Consider the following 17,456-nt stretch of genomic DNA (forward strand, 5'->3'; position numbering starts at 1 on the left):
TTTAAGCAAGTCTAAACAAGACTAACAACATGTTTTGATCATGGTTTGCCAACAATACACATTAGAGTTCTAAATACATAAATTCCTAAATCTTTAGAACCTAACAAACTCCCCCTTTAGCAATCCGTGACAAAATACAAATTAAAAGCTCAAAGTTTACAAGTAAAAGCCCTTTACAAAAATAATACTCATAAAACCAAATTCAATCCTACTTACTATCCATCAGTTGCAAGTGTAGACAGCAGCTCAATTGAATTAATCTGTATATTTCCTGAAACACTAAACAAAATGCATAAACGCATGTGTGACAGAAAACAGTAAATCAACAAATAAATTCTTGACTTCACAAAACACAAAACAAAGACATATATCATGAATAACTCATAAATATAAATCAATGAGCAATGAACAAGAAACAAAAATAAAAACATAAGTAAACTAACTCTCCCCTTAAGTTAGATACATCAAAAACAATGTTAACTCCCCCTAAACATAACATTCTTGTATTTTCCACACATATTCCCACATTTCAAATAAATCTCCCCCTTTTTGTCACGTATTGACAAAGACAACTCAATAAAGAGTGAACATATGTAATAAAGGATAAGAGAACCAAGAGAACACAAAACAATACAACTCTATAGAAAAAAGAGACAACTCTCCCTAGGAACAACAAAGGTTAAAAACAAGCTTCTCCCCCTATAAAAATAGGAAACACAAAACAAGTGTTGGGAAAAACAGTTTTAGGGAAAAATAGATAGGGGGGGGGGAGGGGAACACACAAACCAAAGTTAAAAACTAAGGTGAGGATACACATGAAAAAAATATTCTCTCTTTCAATAAATGCAAACTTGACACTATGTGACCCAGAAACAATTGCATGAGTAGAGAAAATATTTGTACATTGATTATCCATCATATCTCTTAAGAAAAATATTTTCTACAGTTCACACATAAGAAATAGCATATACTAGAATGTACAAAACTCAAAAATTAATCAATCAATTTTTAAATCAAGTTGAGTACCCAATTTAGCAAAGTGTATGCATGCTATGTGTGAAAACAATGAGAGATATGACTGCAAAACTGCAAGATGGATACAAAAATCAATGTAATGAAACACAAATGATGCATGAAAAAAATTTTGGTCAAAAACATAGAAACTGAAAATTTTTCAATTTCGATCGATCAAACATCAATCGAGTCAGGCAGACTCAAACCAAAAATTTTAATCGCAATTTCGATTGATCGAAAAACAGGTTCGATCGATCAAAAGTCTGAAAAAATCAGATTTTTGAAAACAGAGCATTTTAATGCAAAAACTCCTCAAAGCACATTGTTTTATAAAAAAATGCATGAGTATGAGACGAAAAGTTTTTCAAAAATACTTGAATTCAACCCAGATCTTCCAAAATCAAGATTTTCAATCAATTTATCCTCAAAGCGCAAACATTAAACACATTTTGCATTAAAATCAAGGAACTTTTAATCTTGAATAGCCACAACAAAATCACACACAATAAAATGTACCAAGTTTAGTAAAAAGTAACTTGTGTAGTGTGTGCAACTAGCAAAAACTTAAGATACATGTGAGGTGATATGTGAATAGCAATCAATCACAAAATCTACAAAATTTATCACATAGAATTTAAAAGAGACTATCACTTAAAGAGTTACATCATATAACTCCCACATCTCCTACAACATAAGCTTGCAATCATGTAAGTTTCTTGATTTTTGCCTCATAATATGCACACCAATTTTAATTATGTGATTTGGTATCAAGCCTAATAATACACACCAATTTTAAGCATTAAGCATTTAAACCGAGGCTACACCTTATGTTCTTTTTGTGCATATGCTACACTTTCTCGAGCACAAAATCTTATGATATGCAATAAGGTGTTTATAATTGGCTAGTGAACAGTGGTGAGATGATTATTTATGCATTTCTCAAAAGGATCAAGTCCGACAGTCAAATAACTTGTGACTTCAAAATCAAGACAAAGTGATAAACACCATAAACATCTTTCCTACACAACATGCACTACAAAGTTTCAACTAGTAAAGTACAATGAATAAGCTCATCAAAGCTAAACAAGGTACATAAACTTGTTATATAAAGATAAGGTGACCAACCTTGATTTCAAATCCAAGAAAAATTAATGCAAAACAAATAACAAACTTTTTGGTTTAAAACAAATTTTATGACCAAAAACAAAAAGCACACATTATACTAAATGAACAATGCAAAGCTATGCATGATAGTGCTTCACTAAGCTATAGAAGGTACACAAATAAGAAATATCAATTACTTAATTAACCCATGAGTACATGTACAAACTAGTACATACTCACACAAAATCAAAAATAGCTTAGCACTTATATAACACATACTATTCAAGTTTCTCCACAATGTCAAGCATGTTCTAAATCAAGAGAGAGATATTATAACTCATGTAATCCTCAAGAAAAATAAAACAAGACACAAAATAAAATATTTTTGTCTTTTTGAAATTTTTTAATGTTTTTGGATTTTCTTTTTAAAAAAAACAACCAAAAACAAAAACAAAACATGTCCACAATTAATTGAAAGAATTAAATCAAGGACAAGTTAGCAACACTCACCTTGGAGAATCTTTTCTCACCCATATAGCACGATTCTTCGGCTTTGTAGGTGAAAATCCATGTGAAGCAGAGTGTATTGGAGTAATTACACCAATCTTCTGAGAGAGACTGAAATCCTGCAAATTCCTTTCACAAGCCAACAAGCTCAAATTTTTCAAAAGAATATGAAACAATTTATATGGACTTAGGGCAGGAGACATATCATCACATGTCCTAGATTGAAACACAGAATGCTTAAATTTCAATTTATGACAATTAGGACGAATGTGACCATGGACACCACAAAAGTGACAAACATGAACAAATTTAGGAATATCAGTATTCCTAACAACTAATCTAGTCTCAGATTTAGGTTTTTGCCTCAACAAAGAACAGTTTGATATAATATGACCAACAACACCACAAAGGTGAAAGGTAGGCACAAAAACAGATTTCTTTTGCACACTAGTAGCAGGTTTAGACATAAGTTTAGAAACTTTAGCGTTAACATCAGAACTTTTACCTTTGTCTAACCTAACAAAATAAGTCTTCTCTTTATTATTCCTCTTGAAAGGGGGGATATAAACTTTCTCAGTCTTAGGCTTAAGAGAAACAAAAATACTTCTGTTATCAACAGCAGGCTTGGTACTAGTTAAATTTTCAATTTTAGTTTTAGATTCAACTAACTCTTGTTCCAAACTTTTCATCTTCTCATCTTGAGAGGAAATTTGGTTTCTCAAAAATTCATTCTTTTTATTAAACTCATCTAATCTCACAATCAAATCCTCTTTTTCAAGATTAGTCAATTTTAACTCTTCTTTAAATTTCTTAGAAATTTTCAAAGATTTAGATAATTCCTTACGAAGAGTTTCAAAAGCATCAAAAAAATTAACAGAAACAATAATGTCCTTTTTATTCAAATCATCACAAACAAGAGCTACCTGCTCTGATACCACTTGTTAGAAATTTAGACCCTTTAAACCAATTAGATTAACCTAATTAATTAGCCAAGTGATTAACTTAGTCAATTTATGCAAATCTAGGTTATCACAATCACACAATCATATCAAGAATATAAAGCAGCGAAAATATAAAAGACACAATGATATGATCACCCAGGAAACCACACGGTAAAAACCTAAAGAGGATTTGACCTAGCTATCCTCAAGGTAAACCTGAATCCACTATGCGAAAGAATCGAAGTTCATACAAAAGGACTTACAAGCTCCCCGCTTGACTTCCTAATGCTACCCACCAGTAGAACTTACTGACACGACCACGTGCAAGCTCCGAATCCACAGACTCCTTCTTTCTTGGACTCTTCAATCAAGTACAAGCATCCACGCTTGTTATTCTTTAAGCTCCAATGGCAGCAACCTTGTTGATCATCAAGATGTAGATAATATCTTTACCTTGAAAACCCTAAGTTTATGTGAAGAAAAGCTCCTTAAGGATCTCACAAGAGATTCACACAAACCGCAAAATATGAGCAACAAAGACTTAGAGAGGTTTGGGTACAAAACCCTAGATATAAAAGAGGCACTCTCTTCTCTCTCTCTAAAAAGCCTTCAAAAACGTGGCTTAGGGTTTCCTTTATATAGTGGGAGAAGTAGATTTGAAACTCTAATCCTTAATGGGCTTGGGCTGAGTTGGAAATTCTGCAGAAAAAATATTCTGCCCGAGATTCGATCGATCGAGTCTTTCTTTCGATCAATCGAGCCAGGCCGAAATGCACCAATGCATCTGCAGCCTCTCGATTCCAACTTTACATGAAAGACCCAACTTTGAGCAAGCCTAAACAAGACTAACAACTTGTTTTGATCATGGTTTGCCAACAATACACATTAGAGTTCTAAATACATAAATTCCTAAATCTTTAGAACCTAACAAACCACTATTATTATGAAATAGATGTCATTTTTTATGCATCTAAGGAAATGAAATGTATAGAGTTTACTTATTAAGATATATGCAAAGATTCACGTTAAAAAAATATTTAAGGTTTTTAAAAAAAAAAAAAAGTATATGTAAGGTTTTTATTAACTTAAAAGACAATGAAAAACCAATTTTTAATAACTACAACCGTCGCTACTTTATAAATCACAAACAACACTATATTCAATATCCTAAACAATAGAATTAAGTCATTTTGGATATACACCACTATGTTCAACATATAAATTACAATCCAAATCAATCATGCAATTACACAATCCAAGCATGAACATGTAACATTAATTACCTTTTGAATTACTGCTTGAAATTTTCACAATTATTGAAAGAGAATCACCAAATTTAATTTTTAGAAAACATCAAGACATGGTACAAGAATTTTAATTTTTTTAACTTCCATAGAAAAAATTATTACCCACATTATTTCAACCCTTATGGAAAAGAAGGTTTACATGTAGCATGCAAAATGTGTTTAATTGACTTAGATATATAAAAATTAGTCAAGTGACTATGGTAGAATTAAAGTTTCAAAATTTAAATAAAACAATTCTACAATACATGTGGTTTTTTTTTTGAGTATTTTCGTTGAAAAAGCAGTGTTATGACAAGGGTTAGAGTTGTATAAGTCCAACTGTACATTGGTCAATTCATAGATCATATGGACGATGTAAACTGGTGGAACTTTGTTTTCTTAATGTTTTATTATACATTCAAGTTATAAACGTGATCAACTTACCAAAGAAATGTCCTAAAAAAAAAAAAAAAAAACCTTACCAAAGAAATGAACATGATCATCCACTTTACAGCAAAGTCATGAAGTGCATGGCTCTAAGTTTTGAAAAATGCGACTATTATATTGTATTTTCTCCTCCATTTTTTACCTTGTTGCTGGTGAAACAGTATAATGATTAAGGTGGTGGTTTCCCTTACAATGTTTGTTAGGACATTTTGGCACATTGAAACTTGGTAGATTTGGCCAGTTGTTTATAGTCTTTGATTAGTCTCTCTGAGCAGAACTTAAATTCATGTATTTTTCAATAATCCTCTCTTGTGAAAAATCAGTAAAATAGCCCTTCTCCACTTCCACCCCTTCTTCAGCTGCTAGCATCTCAACCCGGTTCTGGACCCTATGTACACCAATTTGATTTGGCTCCAAGAGCATGCAGGCAATCTCAGTTGAATCTCCATGAACCAAGCCTAATGTCTGCACGGTGGGCAGCCCACCACCTCGAGCACTCACCTTCTTTGCAATTTTTCAAGCCACTGAGAGATCTGTGGACAAGATGGGTATGTTGTACAATGCAATCCATGGACATGCTCCAATCATTGTGATGCCTCTTGCTCGAGACACCTCGGACGGACCATCATCAGGATTCTCCAAAAGCATATCAGGCAATGTTCTTCCTGCCCATTGGTTGCCCATAGAGTTAGGCCGAAAATATCCAAGCTCACGCCTAATGGTGTCTAAAGCCTTGCCTGTTGGATTTGCTGCATCATACAAAAACACTGGCACTGCAACAAAAAAAGAAAATGTTGTCATCGAAATTACTAGTGCAAATACATTTCAAGTAAGAATAGTTTGAGGGACTATTTTCTAGAACACTTTTTACAACTATTGAGATAGCCTATTGTGATTGAAAGAACATCATTTTTACCTGTCTCCACTACTGACACCATTTTTATTATGCATTAATAACATGTTATGTCAATAACTGTGAAACGAATTGTCTTTAGACTTACTCTTCAAGTAAAACTGCATTTTTCTGTCATAAAGTCTAAGGACACAAATTTGTTCATGACTCTTGACATACTTTGTTATCCATGGTATATTTAGGTAAAAGTGATGTTACTTCAACCACAATAGGCCACACCAACAATTGTGAAATTTTTTTTCCTACTTAACTTGGCAACAACTGGAGGATGCTTTAGAAGGTTCAACTGACCCTGGAATTGATTTGCAATGTCTGCTGCCACTGCCTTTGCAAGCCAAGCTGCATCATCCAGTGATGCTCGAGCCAATGGATGGAAAAGAATTTCGTCCACAACACCAAGCCGGGGGTAAGTCCCAGAGTGCAACTCAAGGTTAATGGCTCCAAATGCAGCCTCAACCATGGCTAGGACAGCTTGTTGCAAGGGACTATAAATGGCCCTCCCTGTGATATCTTGCACAACATATGATACAAGAGTGTACCAAGTCCTATTATATGCTTGGTCCTCAAATTTACTGACGATGACAGTTTCTGGGTTAAGCCTTGCAGCTTGTTCAATAGCATCAAGGACAGCACGGTTACGTGATTCAGAGATAAAGAGCTTGCAGCACAGTAGCACAGATTGGTCTATGGTTTTCTTCTTATCCTTTTGCAAGAGAAGCCAACATTCAAGTAAAGCAATTCGGCCTCTTTTTGTTACTATGATATATGAATCTTTACTTACGATAAAATGAGGGTTATTTGCCTTCAAACAAAAGAATAGGGGTTATTTCATTTCCCTTTAGACCATATGTGAATATTATATGTTAATTCTTAACAATGGAAGAATTAAATTTTACTTTAGTCCATTTGGTGCATTTCGGACTATTAAGCCTTAAATTGATTCTTTTTATCAATTACCTTTTCAATTTTTTGCTCAAATTTTCTTTTTCTTTTTTCTTAATTTTTTGGGTTGAAAAAGTATGAAATTTTATTCTATTTGAACCCAAACACTTTAGAAATTATCGATATTGGGTCCTAAAAAGCAATAAAATGATAAATATTCACAAGATTATCTAAAAATTCAAATTTCAATAATATAGTTATGATACTTATATTTGAAAAGAAAAAAAAAACTTAAAGTTCAAAATGTGTGTAAAACACCTTTGAACGTTTAGACCCCAAATTACAAAATATCAATTCAAGCTTATTATCAAACAATTAATGTGCGCAACATGAACATAAGCCAAACACAGAATTGATAAACAATCTAAGTCAAATATAATCACATCCACATCATAAAATAAATGGCAAAGATAAAGGAAGAGAAATGCAAACACAAGGACAACACTCGATGTGTTATCGAAGAGAAAACCGAAGCCCTCGATGTAAAACCTCTCCGCCGCCCTCCAAGCGGTAAATAATCCACTAAAGAATATGGTTGGGATACATGAACAGCAGAAGACCCTCCAAGTCTAATCTACCCAGTGTATCTAAGCCCTCTAAACTTCTTGCTCCAACGAGGTTACGCCGAACCTATTTCTTCTTTAACTTACCGGATTCCACTATACACCATAGCATCAACCAATAGTCATTGGTCTCTTCCAAACTGCTTCCCTTAACACCAAATGTACCTTCTCACAGACGTGGGTGTGATGAGAAAAGGATTTGGTCAATGGCCTCTCAAGGATGTATCAATGGAGAGGAAGAGAGTAGAGGAATTTGAAGAGTCTCTTAGTAAAGATTGGAGATGAGACAATCTTGTTTTTCTCTAGGGTTTCTCTCACAAATTCTCTCTGGAAGCTCTCTTGATTTCGTGCTTATAAGGGTCTATATATAATGGTGTGTGTTTGGAATACAAAGAGTTAGTTTTTGCCAAACAGGGTTGGTTGGCGGCTTGGCCTCGCGGCTTGTCCAAGTCGCGAGTTCAAGTCGTGAGGTAATGGCCTGGCTAACCTGGGACTTTTGTCCGGTAGTGCGACAGCTGGCGTGACCCTTCACCTTCCCGCATGCTTCTCACATGCACAGCATTTGGCGGCTTACAAGCCGCGAGTCAATCGCGAGTCCTAGCCGCAAGTCTCTGCTTCTTTGCACAATGATGAGCAATTCTTCACACTCTCTTCACACACTACCCTTACATGAATCTCACCCAAATATAGGGTTACTAAGTGCTAAATTACAAGCAAATTGGCACGGAATAAAGCCAACAAGATGGTTGATAAATTTCAACCTTACAAAAACAATTAGACAATTCTTAAATTATATAATAAATTTAAATTTATTGTAACATATTACATATATTCCATGGAATAAGAGTGTACATTTTTAAAAAAATATTCTTGAATATGTTTGAGTTAGTCAACCAATTATAGTATTTTTAATAACATTCTCAATTTATATAAATAGAAAAGTGCACATCGATCTTTATACACCATGCTATCATCCTGGATGTTCAAATGCTAGCTAATGACAATTAATATAGAATTGAGCACTATATATGTAAAATGTTTCAATATATTATTAAAAAAATGTAATTAAATTGTTTCAATAATAAGGTTTTTCTGGATTGGTTAGGAGAAAATGTATAACTCATATGTATGTTAGCTTTTAGAGTTTGGATATGGGAAAATTAACGTTAGAGGCTGAAGTCTAAGAAAGTTATAAAGTGGTACGTAATAGTAGTATATTTGACAATTCACACTGCTGAGCTGAATTGATACAAGAAAAGAAATACGAATTATTTTCATACCAAATTGGGGCGACGCCTAGATTGCACGTAAAAATAACTCGCCAGAGCGATGACCAATCCGATGATGACCGCAACGATATCGACATGATACCACATATTTGGCAAATTTTAGAGATACCCAATTGGACAAAACAATAAACTCAGATCAGATGTTATGTATCAATTTCAGAGTCAGAGATCGATTTGTGTCTTTCTTTGTAAGAACAGACAATTATTAAGCTTCTTAAATATATATAGTAGCGCGCATGCAGTTGAGTGGATGAAGATAGGTGTGGCAAAATTTGACACAACTCACGAACCCGACACGACATGACATGAAATTAGCAGGTTATGGGTTGAGGCTTAACGGGTTCGTGTCATATTCGGGTTGACACGGTTGACCCGTTTAATAAATGAGTTGGGTTAGTGTTGACCACATAAAACCCGTTTAACCCGTCTGACCTATTTAATTAAATGACATTTTATCAATATACCCTTCAACAACTTAATAAATTCCTTTCTCAGCCACCTGTCATGTCCAGGCCCGAGGTGGACGAAGTTTTATTTGCCTACATTGTTGTGGCTTCTCATGCTGTAAGCTTAATGCTAGTACGAATTGACAATGGCGTGCAAAGGCCAGTTTACTATGTAATCAAGTCGTTGCATAAAACAGAGGTTCGTTATCTGCCATTGGAGAATGCCATTTTAGCAGTGATACATGCTACACGTAAGCTCCCTTATTACTTCCAATCCCACACAGAGAGGATTACCGATTGTGGTAGAATTAGTCAACCAACTATGGTAGAATTAAGGTTTGGAACCTTAATTCTAAATTTTGAAACCTTAATTCTACCATAGTCGGTTGACTTAGAGATGTAAAAATTAGTAAACTGATTATGGTAGAATTAAGGTTTCAAAATTTAAATAAAACAATTCTACAATACATGTGGTTTTTTTTTTTTTTTTGAATATTTTCATTGAAAAAGCAGTGTTATGACAAGGGTTAGAGTTGTATAATTCCAACTGTACATTGGTCAATTCATAGATCATACGGCCGATGTAAACTGGTGAAACTTTGTTTTCTTAATATTTTATTATACATTCAAGTTATAAACGTGATCAACTTACCAAAGAAATGTCCTTAAAAAAAAATAAAAAATAAAAAATAAAAATAAAAAATTACCAAAGAAATGAACATGATCATCCACTTTACAGCAAAGTCATGAAGTGCATGGCTCTAAGTTTTGAAAAATCCAACTATTATATTGGATTTTCTCCTCCATTTTTTACCTTGTTGCTGGTGAAATAGTATAATGATTAAGGTGGTGGTTTCCCTTACAATGTTTGTTGGGACATTTTGGCAAATGGAAACTGGGTAGATTTGGCCAGTTGTTTATAGTCTTTGATTAGTCTCTTTGAGCAGAAGTTAAATTCATGTATTTTTCAATAATCATCTCTTGTGAAAAATCAGTAAAATAGCCCTTCTCCACTTCCACCCCTTCTTCAGCTGCTAGCATCTCAACCTGGTTCTGGACCCTATCTGCACCAATTTGATTTGGCTCCAAGAGCATGCAGTCAATCTCAGTTGAATCTCCATGATCCAAGCCTAATGTCTGCACTGTGGGCAGCCCACCACCTCGAGCACTCACCTTCCTTGCGATTCTTCGAGCCACTGAGAGATCTGGGGACAAGATGGGTATGTTGTAAAATGCAACCCATGGACGTGCTCCAATCATTGTGATGCCTCTTGCTCCAGACACCTCGGACGGACCTTCATCAGGCTTCTCCAAAAGCATATCAGGCAATGTCCTTCCTGCCCATTGGTTGCCCATAGAGTTAGGCCGATAATATCCAAGCTCACGCCGAATGGTGTCTAGAGCCTTGCCTGTTGGATGTGCTGCAGCATACAAAAACACTGGCACTGCAATAGAAAAAGAAACTGTTGTCATCGAAATTACTAGGCAAATACATTTCAAGTAAGAATAGTTTTAGGAACTATTTTCTAGAACACTTTTCACAACTGTTGATATAGCCTATTGTAATTGAAAGAACATCGCTACTACCTATCTCCACTACTGACACTATTTTTATTATGCATTAATAACATGTTATGTCAATAACTGTGAAACAAATTGTCTTTAGACTTACTCTTCAAGTAAAACTGCATTTTTCTGTTATTAAGTCTAAGGACACAAATTTGTTCATGACTCTTGACATACATTGTTATCATATTTAGGTAAAAGTGATGCTACTTCAATCACAAAAGGCCACGCCAACAATTGTGAAATTTTTTTTTCCTACCTAACTTGGCAACAACTTGAGGGTGCATGCTTTAGAAGGGTTCAACTGACCTTGGAATTGATTTGCAATGTCTGTTGCCACTGCCTTTGCAAGCCAAGCTGCTTCATCTAGTGATGCTCGAGCCAATGGATGGAAAAGAATTTCGTCCACAACACCAAGCCGGGGGAAAGTCCCCGAGTGCAACTCAAGGTTAATGGCTCCAAATGCAGCCTCAACCATGGCTAAGACAGCTTTTTGCAAGGGACTATAAATGGCCCTCCCTTTGATATCTTGCACAACATATGATACAAGAGTGTACCGAGTCCTATTATATGCTCGGTCCTCAAATTTGTTGACGATGACAGTTTCTGGGTTAAGCCTTGCAGCTTGTTCAATAGCATCAAGGGCAGCACGGTTACGTGATTCAGAGATAAAGAGCTTGCAGCACAGTAGCACAGATTGGTCTATGGTTTTCTTCTTATCCTTTTGCAAGAGAAGCCAACATTCAAGTAAAGCAATTCAGCCTCTTTTTGTTACTATGATAAATGAATCTTTACTTATGATAAAATGAGGGTTATTTGCCTTCAAACAAAAAAATAGGGGTTATTTCATTTCCCTTTAGACCATATGTGAATATTATATGTTAATTCTTAACGATGGAAGAATTAAATTTTACTTTAGTCCATTTGATGCATTTCGGACTATTTAAGCCTTAAATTGATTCTTTTTATCAATTGCCTTTTCAATTTTTTGCTCAAATTTTCTTTTCTTTTTTTCTTAATTTTTTGGGTTGAAAAAGTATGAAATTTTATTCTATTTGAACCCAAACTCTTTAGAAATTATCGATATTGGGTCCTAAAAAGCAATAAAATGATAAATATTCACAGGATTATCTTAAAATTCAAATTTCAATAATATAGTTATGATACTTATATTAAGAAAAGAAAAAAAAACAATTCGACAATTCTTAAATTATATAATAAATTTAAATTTATTGTAACATGTTACATATATTCCATGGAATAAAAGTGTACATTTTTTTAAAAATATTCTTGAATATGTTTGAGTTAGTCAACCAATTATAGTATTTTTAATAACATCTTCTCAATTTATATAAATAGAAAAGTGCACATCGATCTTTATACACCACGCTATCATCCTAGATGTTAAAATGCTGGCTAATGACAATTAATATTGAATTGAGCAACTATATATGTAAAATGTTTCAATATATTATTAAAAAAATGTAATTAAATTGTTTCAATAATACGGTTTTTCTGGATTGGTTAGGAGAAAATGTATAACTCATATATATGTTAGCTTTCAGAGTTTGGATATGGGAAAATTAACGTTAGAAGCTTAAGTCTATGGAAGTTATAACGTGGTACGTAATAGTAGTATGTTTGACAGTTCACACGAATCACACTGCTGAGCTGAATTGATACAAGAAAAGAAATACGAATTAATTTGATACCAAATTGGGACGACGCCTAGATTGCATGTAAAAATAACTCGCCAGAGCGGTGACCAATCCGATGATGAGTGTAACGATATCGACATGATACCACATATTTGGCAAATTTTAGAGATACCCAATTGGACAAAACAATAAACTCAGATCAGATGTTATGTATCAATTTCAGAGTCAGAGATCGATTTGTGTCTTTCTTTGTAAGAACAGACAATTATTAAGCTTCTTAAATATATATATAGTAGCGCGCATGCAGTTGAGTGAATGAAGATGAGCTTGTAGCTTAAGCTTGATATGGAATGAAGCAAGCAATCTATTCTTTTCTCTTCCTTTCTTCTAATTCTTATCCAATTATTCTTTTCATCTTGAAAATTTTATTTTCTATTTTAATTTGCTTCCTTTGCTTTCTTTCTCTCCCTTTTATTATAATATTATATATATATATATATATATTTTATTTGATATACTGGTCTCGGTATCAATTTTCTTCTCCTAGTTAACTTATTATCATTCTTACGCAATTTCATCTTGAAAAAGAAAATTGTGTAAGATCAAATACCTATATAATTTCTTATATTAATGTTTAACAGAACAAAATGGGCTTTTGCCCTTTTCGGGCAAAGTAAATAGCCTTATGCCCTCCTTCCCAAACTAATTAAGGAAATACTCTTCTTTTGAAACTTGACTTACTCAAAATCGAGTTAAGCTCTATAGTGACATTTTTAAAGACCTACAGTGACGTTTTTAAGGACTTATAGTGGCATTTTTTAAATCGATTTCATTGAAGTCAAGTTAAAAAATGTCACTATAAATCCTTAAAACATCACTATAGGTTCCTTGAAATGCCATTATAGGGCTTCAGAAAATTATTTTTTTCTAACTCGATTTATCATAAATCGAGTTTTAAAAGAGATGCATTTCTCTTATTAGTTTAGGAAAGGGAGTATAAAACTATTTAATTTTCCCGAAAATGGCAAAAGCCCATTTTGTCCATGTTTAACATTACTATATATAGTTTTTTTGTTTTTTTGTATTTTATTTTTGCTCATGCTCAGTTTTGGCTTTTGGTTTTGGCACTAAAGTTGTAGTACCGTCCTAACCTAAAGTAATAACAATTTCAAAATTTTTAAGGAATCAGCTTACTTTTTTTGCTGAATAGGAATCAGCTTACTTTGAGTAAAGTCAAAGAAAAAGATTCTGATTCTCACTCATCAAGAACAATGACAAGCAATAAAAGTGGAAGATGCAAAGCCTCGATCAATATATAAAGTATAATATATCTCTGTAATTTGATATTCTGAATCTTCTTCACAATCAATTTAAAGGTATTACTGTTGGGGTGAAAGGGAGGGAATGGGAATAATGGAAAATTTGGAAGGACTAATAAAGGTTTTGTAGAATCGGCTGAGTGCATTGCGATAGCATGCTAGATGCTTTTCTAGTAAGCAAACAATACTTTTCGTGAGCTCCATTAATAAGAAATCATCAATTCTATTATTTCACACGAATTGATTCTTCGTAGCTAAAGCAAAACCGTTGCTTGTGCGATTGTTTACTTCAAATCTTTGATTGTGACCCAGCTGAGATGCTCCTCGATCGTACTATTTTTTTATGGACCTGGGAAGGGAGACCAAGGACTACGGAGAGTGAGAATATAAAAATGAATAGCAGGGAGAATTGTCGTGTGGATGTTTCCTCCTACTATTTTGTGTCTTTAATTTTCATGAATGCCAATTTTTGTTACACACATCTTATGAAATAAAATTACTGAAAATAGTGTTTTGAAAACATGATTTCAGAGTGTGAGTGTGCATACACACTATGTGTAAACCATTACTCTTTAAAAAATTATTGATGTTTCATGTCATGCTGTATTCCTAATTATAACAGACGGGGCATGTGAGAGTATTTATATAAATAAATAAATAAATAAATAAAACCAACTATTAACCTTTTTTTTATATATAAAAAAAATCTACATATAATTAAGCCCAATAATATAAGGGGTTTAATAAATTAAACTTCATAATTTCTAAAGTAACTAATTAAACTCCAAATTTTCAAAAATTAACAAATTAAGCCTTGTAATTTCAAAAGTAACTAATTTAAACTTGAGTTTTAAATGTAATAAATTAAATGTCGTACCATTTAAGCGCAAAAAATAGTGTTTTATTTGTTATTTTATTATGAAACCTCAACCTTTAATTTGTTACTTTTGAAATTATAAGGTTTGATTTGTTGCTTTTTAAGACTTTAAAGTTCAATTTATTACTTTTGAAATTAAAACTTTTTTTTAAGAAAGAAATTAAAACATTTAATTTGCTACAACCCTATTAAAATGTAATTTTTCCAAAAAAATTAGAGCCTTTTTCTAACTGGGTCTAATCAATACCTAGAGTTAGTTCCATAAAAATTATAGAATTAGTTACCATGTAGATGGAGTTAGACCTATCAAAATAAACGTAAACCTAGTTTGCTGATCTTGAAGGAAAATTATAAATTTGGGTATAGATTTTGGACCCATGAAAAATGGGCCAATCCATACTCGATCCATTGAAATTAGTGGTTGAGTTGAGTTGACTCATGGGTTACCCAGATAACTTGTTGTAGCGTCACAATATGTAGCCCAAGCCCAAAAGATATGGGATGTGAGCCCAATGAGCTCAATACAATAAATTTGTAAAGAGTGGGTGAAAGAGCTGGGTTATTTGTGAATTGGACAACGGCTAGTAATGATTTAAAAGATGAACAAGCACAAAAACACAAGTAAAACTCGATGAAATTAGTGTCCGAGGAGATGAACTATGATTTGAACTACTATTCCTGAAAGCTAATATAGTCCTCAATGCTACAATAATTCTTTTTCTCTCATGTTTCACTATATTTTCTAATCCCCTTCTTATGGAAGGTCTTTTACATTATATAGTTTCCTTTCAGACCATCTTGATTGTACACTTGTTGATCATCTAAGTCTTCACTTGAGTATATGTCCTATCAGACATCTTCTTTGGCTCTCTGTGAATGGTGATGGTTGAGACTGCACTGTTCAGGGGTCTTCTCCACATAAATGCTGCCTAAAAAGTTGTTGCAATGCATTTAATGCGGAGGTAGCAGCTTTTCTTTTAGATATTTCTGTATTCTTATCACCTTTGTACATGCCTGAAATTCATCCTTATCGTTGGAATTTCTTGGAAGGTCACCTAAACCGCCCAAGTACCTGCTTGACTGATATTCATCGTATCTAAAAAGGATACACTCCTCGAACTATATTCTTTATATATAAAAAAATTAAAAAAAAAAAAAAAAACCAACTATTAACTTTTTTTTATATTAAAAAAAAATCTACATATAATTAAGCCCAATAATATAAGGGGTTTAATAAATTAAACTTTATAATTTCTAAAGTAACTAATTAAACTCCAAATTTTCAAAAATTAACAAATTAAGCCTTGTAATTTCAAAAGTAACTGATTTAAACTTGAGTTTTAAATGTAATAAATTAAATGTCATACCATTTAAGCGCAAAAAATAGTGTTTTATTTGTTATTTTATTATGAAACCTCAACCTTTAATTTGTTACTTTTCAAATAATAAGGTTTGATTTGTTGCTTTTTAAGACTTTAAAGTTCAATTTATTACTTTTGAAATTAAAACTTTTTTTAAGAAAGAAATTAAAACATTTAATTTGCTACAACTCTATTAAAATGTAATTTTTCCAAAAAAAATTAGAGCCTTTTTCTAACTGGGTCTAAACAATACCTAGGAGTTAGTTCCATAAAAATTATAGAATTAGTTACCATGTCAATGGAGTTAGACCTGTCAAAATAAACGTAAACATGATAGTTTGCTAATCTTGAAGGAAAATTATAAATTTGGGTATAGATTTTGGACCCATGAAAAATGGGCCAATCCATACTCGATTCATTGAAATTAGTGGTTGAGTTGAGTTGACTCATAGGTTACCCAGATAACTTGTTGTAGGGTCACGATATGTAGCCCAAGCCTAAAAGATATGGAATGTAAGCCCAATAAACTCAATACAATAAATTTGTAGAGAGTGGGTGAAAGAGCTGGGCTATTTGTGAATTGGACAACGGCTAGTAATGATTTAAAAGATGAACAAGCACAAAAACACAAGTAAAACTCGATGAAATTAGTGTCCGAGGAGATGAACTATGATTTGAACTACTGTTCCTAAAAGCTAATATAGTCCTCAATGCTACAGTAATTCTTTTTCTCTTCTGTTTCACTATATTTTCTGATCCCCCTCTTATGGGAGGTCTTTTACATTATATAGTTTCCTTTCAGACCATCTTGATTGTACACTTGTTGATCATCTAAGCCTTCATTTGAGTATATGTCCCATCAAACATCTTCTTTGGCTCTCTGTGAATGGTGATGGTTGAGGCTGCACTGTTCAGGGGTCTTCTCCACATAAATGCTGCCTAAAAAGTTGTTGCAATGCATTTAATGCGGTGGTAGCAGCTTTTCTTTTAGATATTTCTGTGTTCTTATCACCTTTGTACATGTCTGAAGTTCATCCTTATCGTTGAAACTTCTTGGAAGGTCACCTAAACCGCCCAAGTACCTGCTTGACTGATATTCATCGTATCTGAAAAGGATACACTCCTCGAACTATATTCTTTCATCCTTTCCTTACGTGATTCTCAACTTTAGGCCTCTCCCAATCATTTGCTGTTCCTCAGAAATGTCCACGTCCTCGGATAAG

General features: G+C 33.3%; 1 protein-coding gene and 1 pseudogene across 1 annotated transcript; both read right to left on the bottom strand.

Annotated features, from left to right (window-relative positions):
- Positions 1-5,557: 5,557 nt before the first annotated feature.
- Positions 5,558-9,093, bottom strand: LOC112038643 (uncharacterized; annotated as a pseudogene).
- Positions 9,094-10,135: 1,042 nt separating this feature from the next.
- On the bottom strand, positions 10,136-12,923 carry LOC112038634 (uncharacterized). The gene is made up of 3 exons (XM_024071457.2): positions 12,731-12,923; positions 11,328-11,739; positions 10,136-10,897 (listed from the first exon to the last, which is right to left on the bottom strand). The coding sequence occupies exons 1-3, from the start codon at positions 12,824-12,826 to the stop codon at positions 10,383-10,385; spliced, it is 1,023 nt and encodes a 340-aa protein (XP_023927225.2). The 5' UTR covers positions 12,827-12,923; the 3' UTR covers positions 10,136-10,382.
- Positions 12,924-17,456: the final 4,533 nt, after the last annotated feature.

This window comes from Quercus suber, unplaced genomic scaffold (genome assembly GCF_002906115.3).
Source record: "Quercus suber isolate HL8 unplaced genomic scaffold, Cork oak 2.0 scaffold_286, whole genome shotgun sequence".
Classification (NCBI taxonomy): Eukaryota; Viridiplantae; Streptophyta; class Magnoliopsida; order Fagales; family Fagaceae; genus Quercus; species Quercus suber.

Coding starts and splice junctions, on each gene's coding strand:
- LOC112038634 (XM_024071457.2), bottom strand. CDS start 12,826: ATGTGGTATCATGTCGATATCGTTACACTCATCATCGGATTGGTCACC. Junction 11,740..12,730: donor CTAGGCGTCGTCCCAATTTG/GTATCAAATTAA, acceptor CTCTTGCAAAAG/GATAAGAAGAAAACCATAGA. Junction 10,898..11,327: donor CATTGCAAATCAATTCCAAG/GTCAGTTGAACC, acceptor TTTCTATTGCAG/TGCCAGTGTTTTTGTATGCT.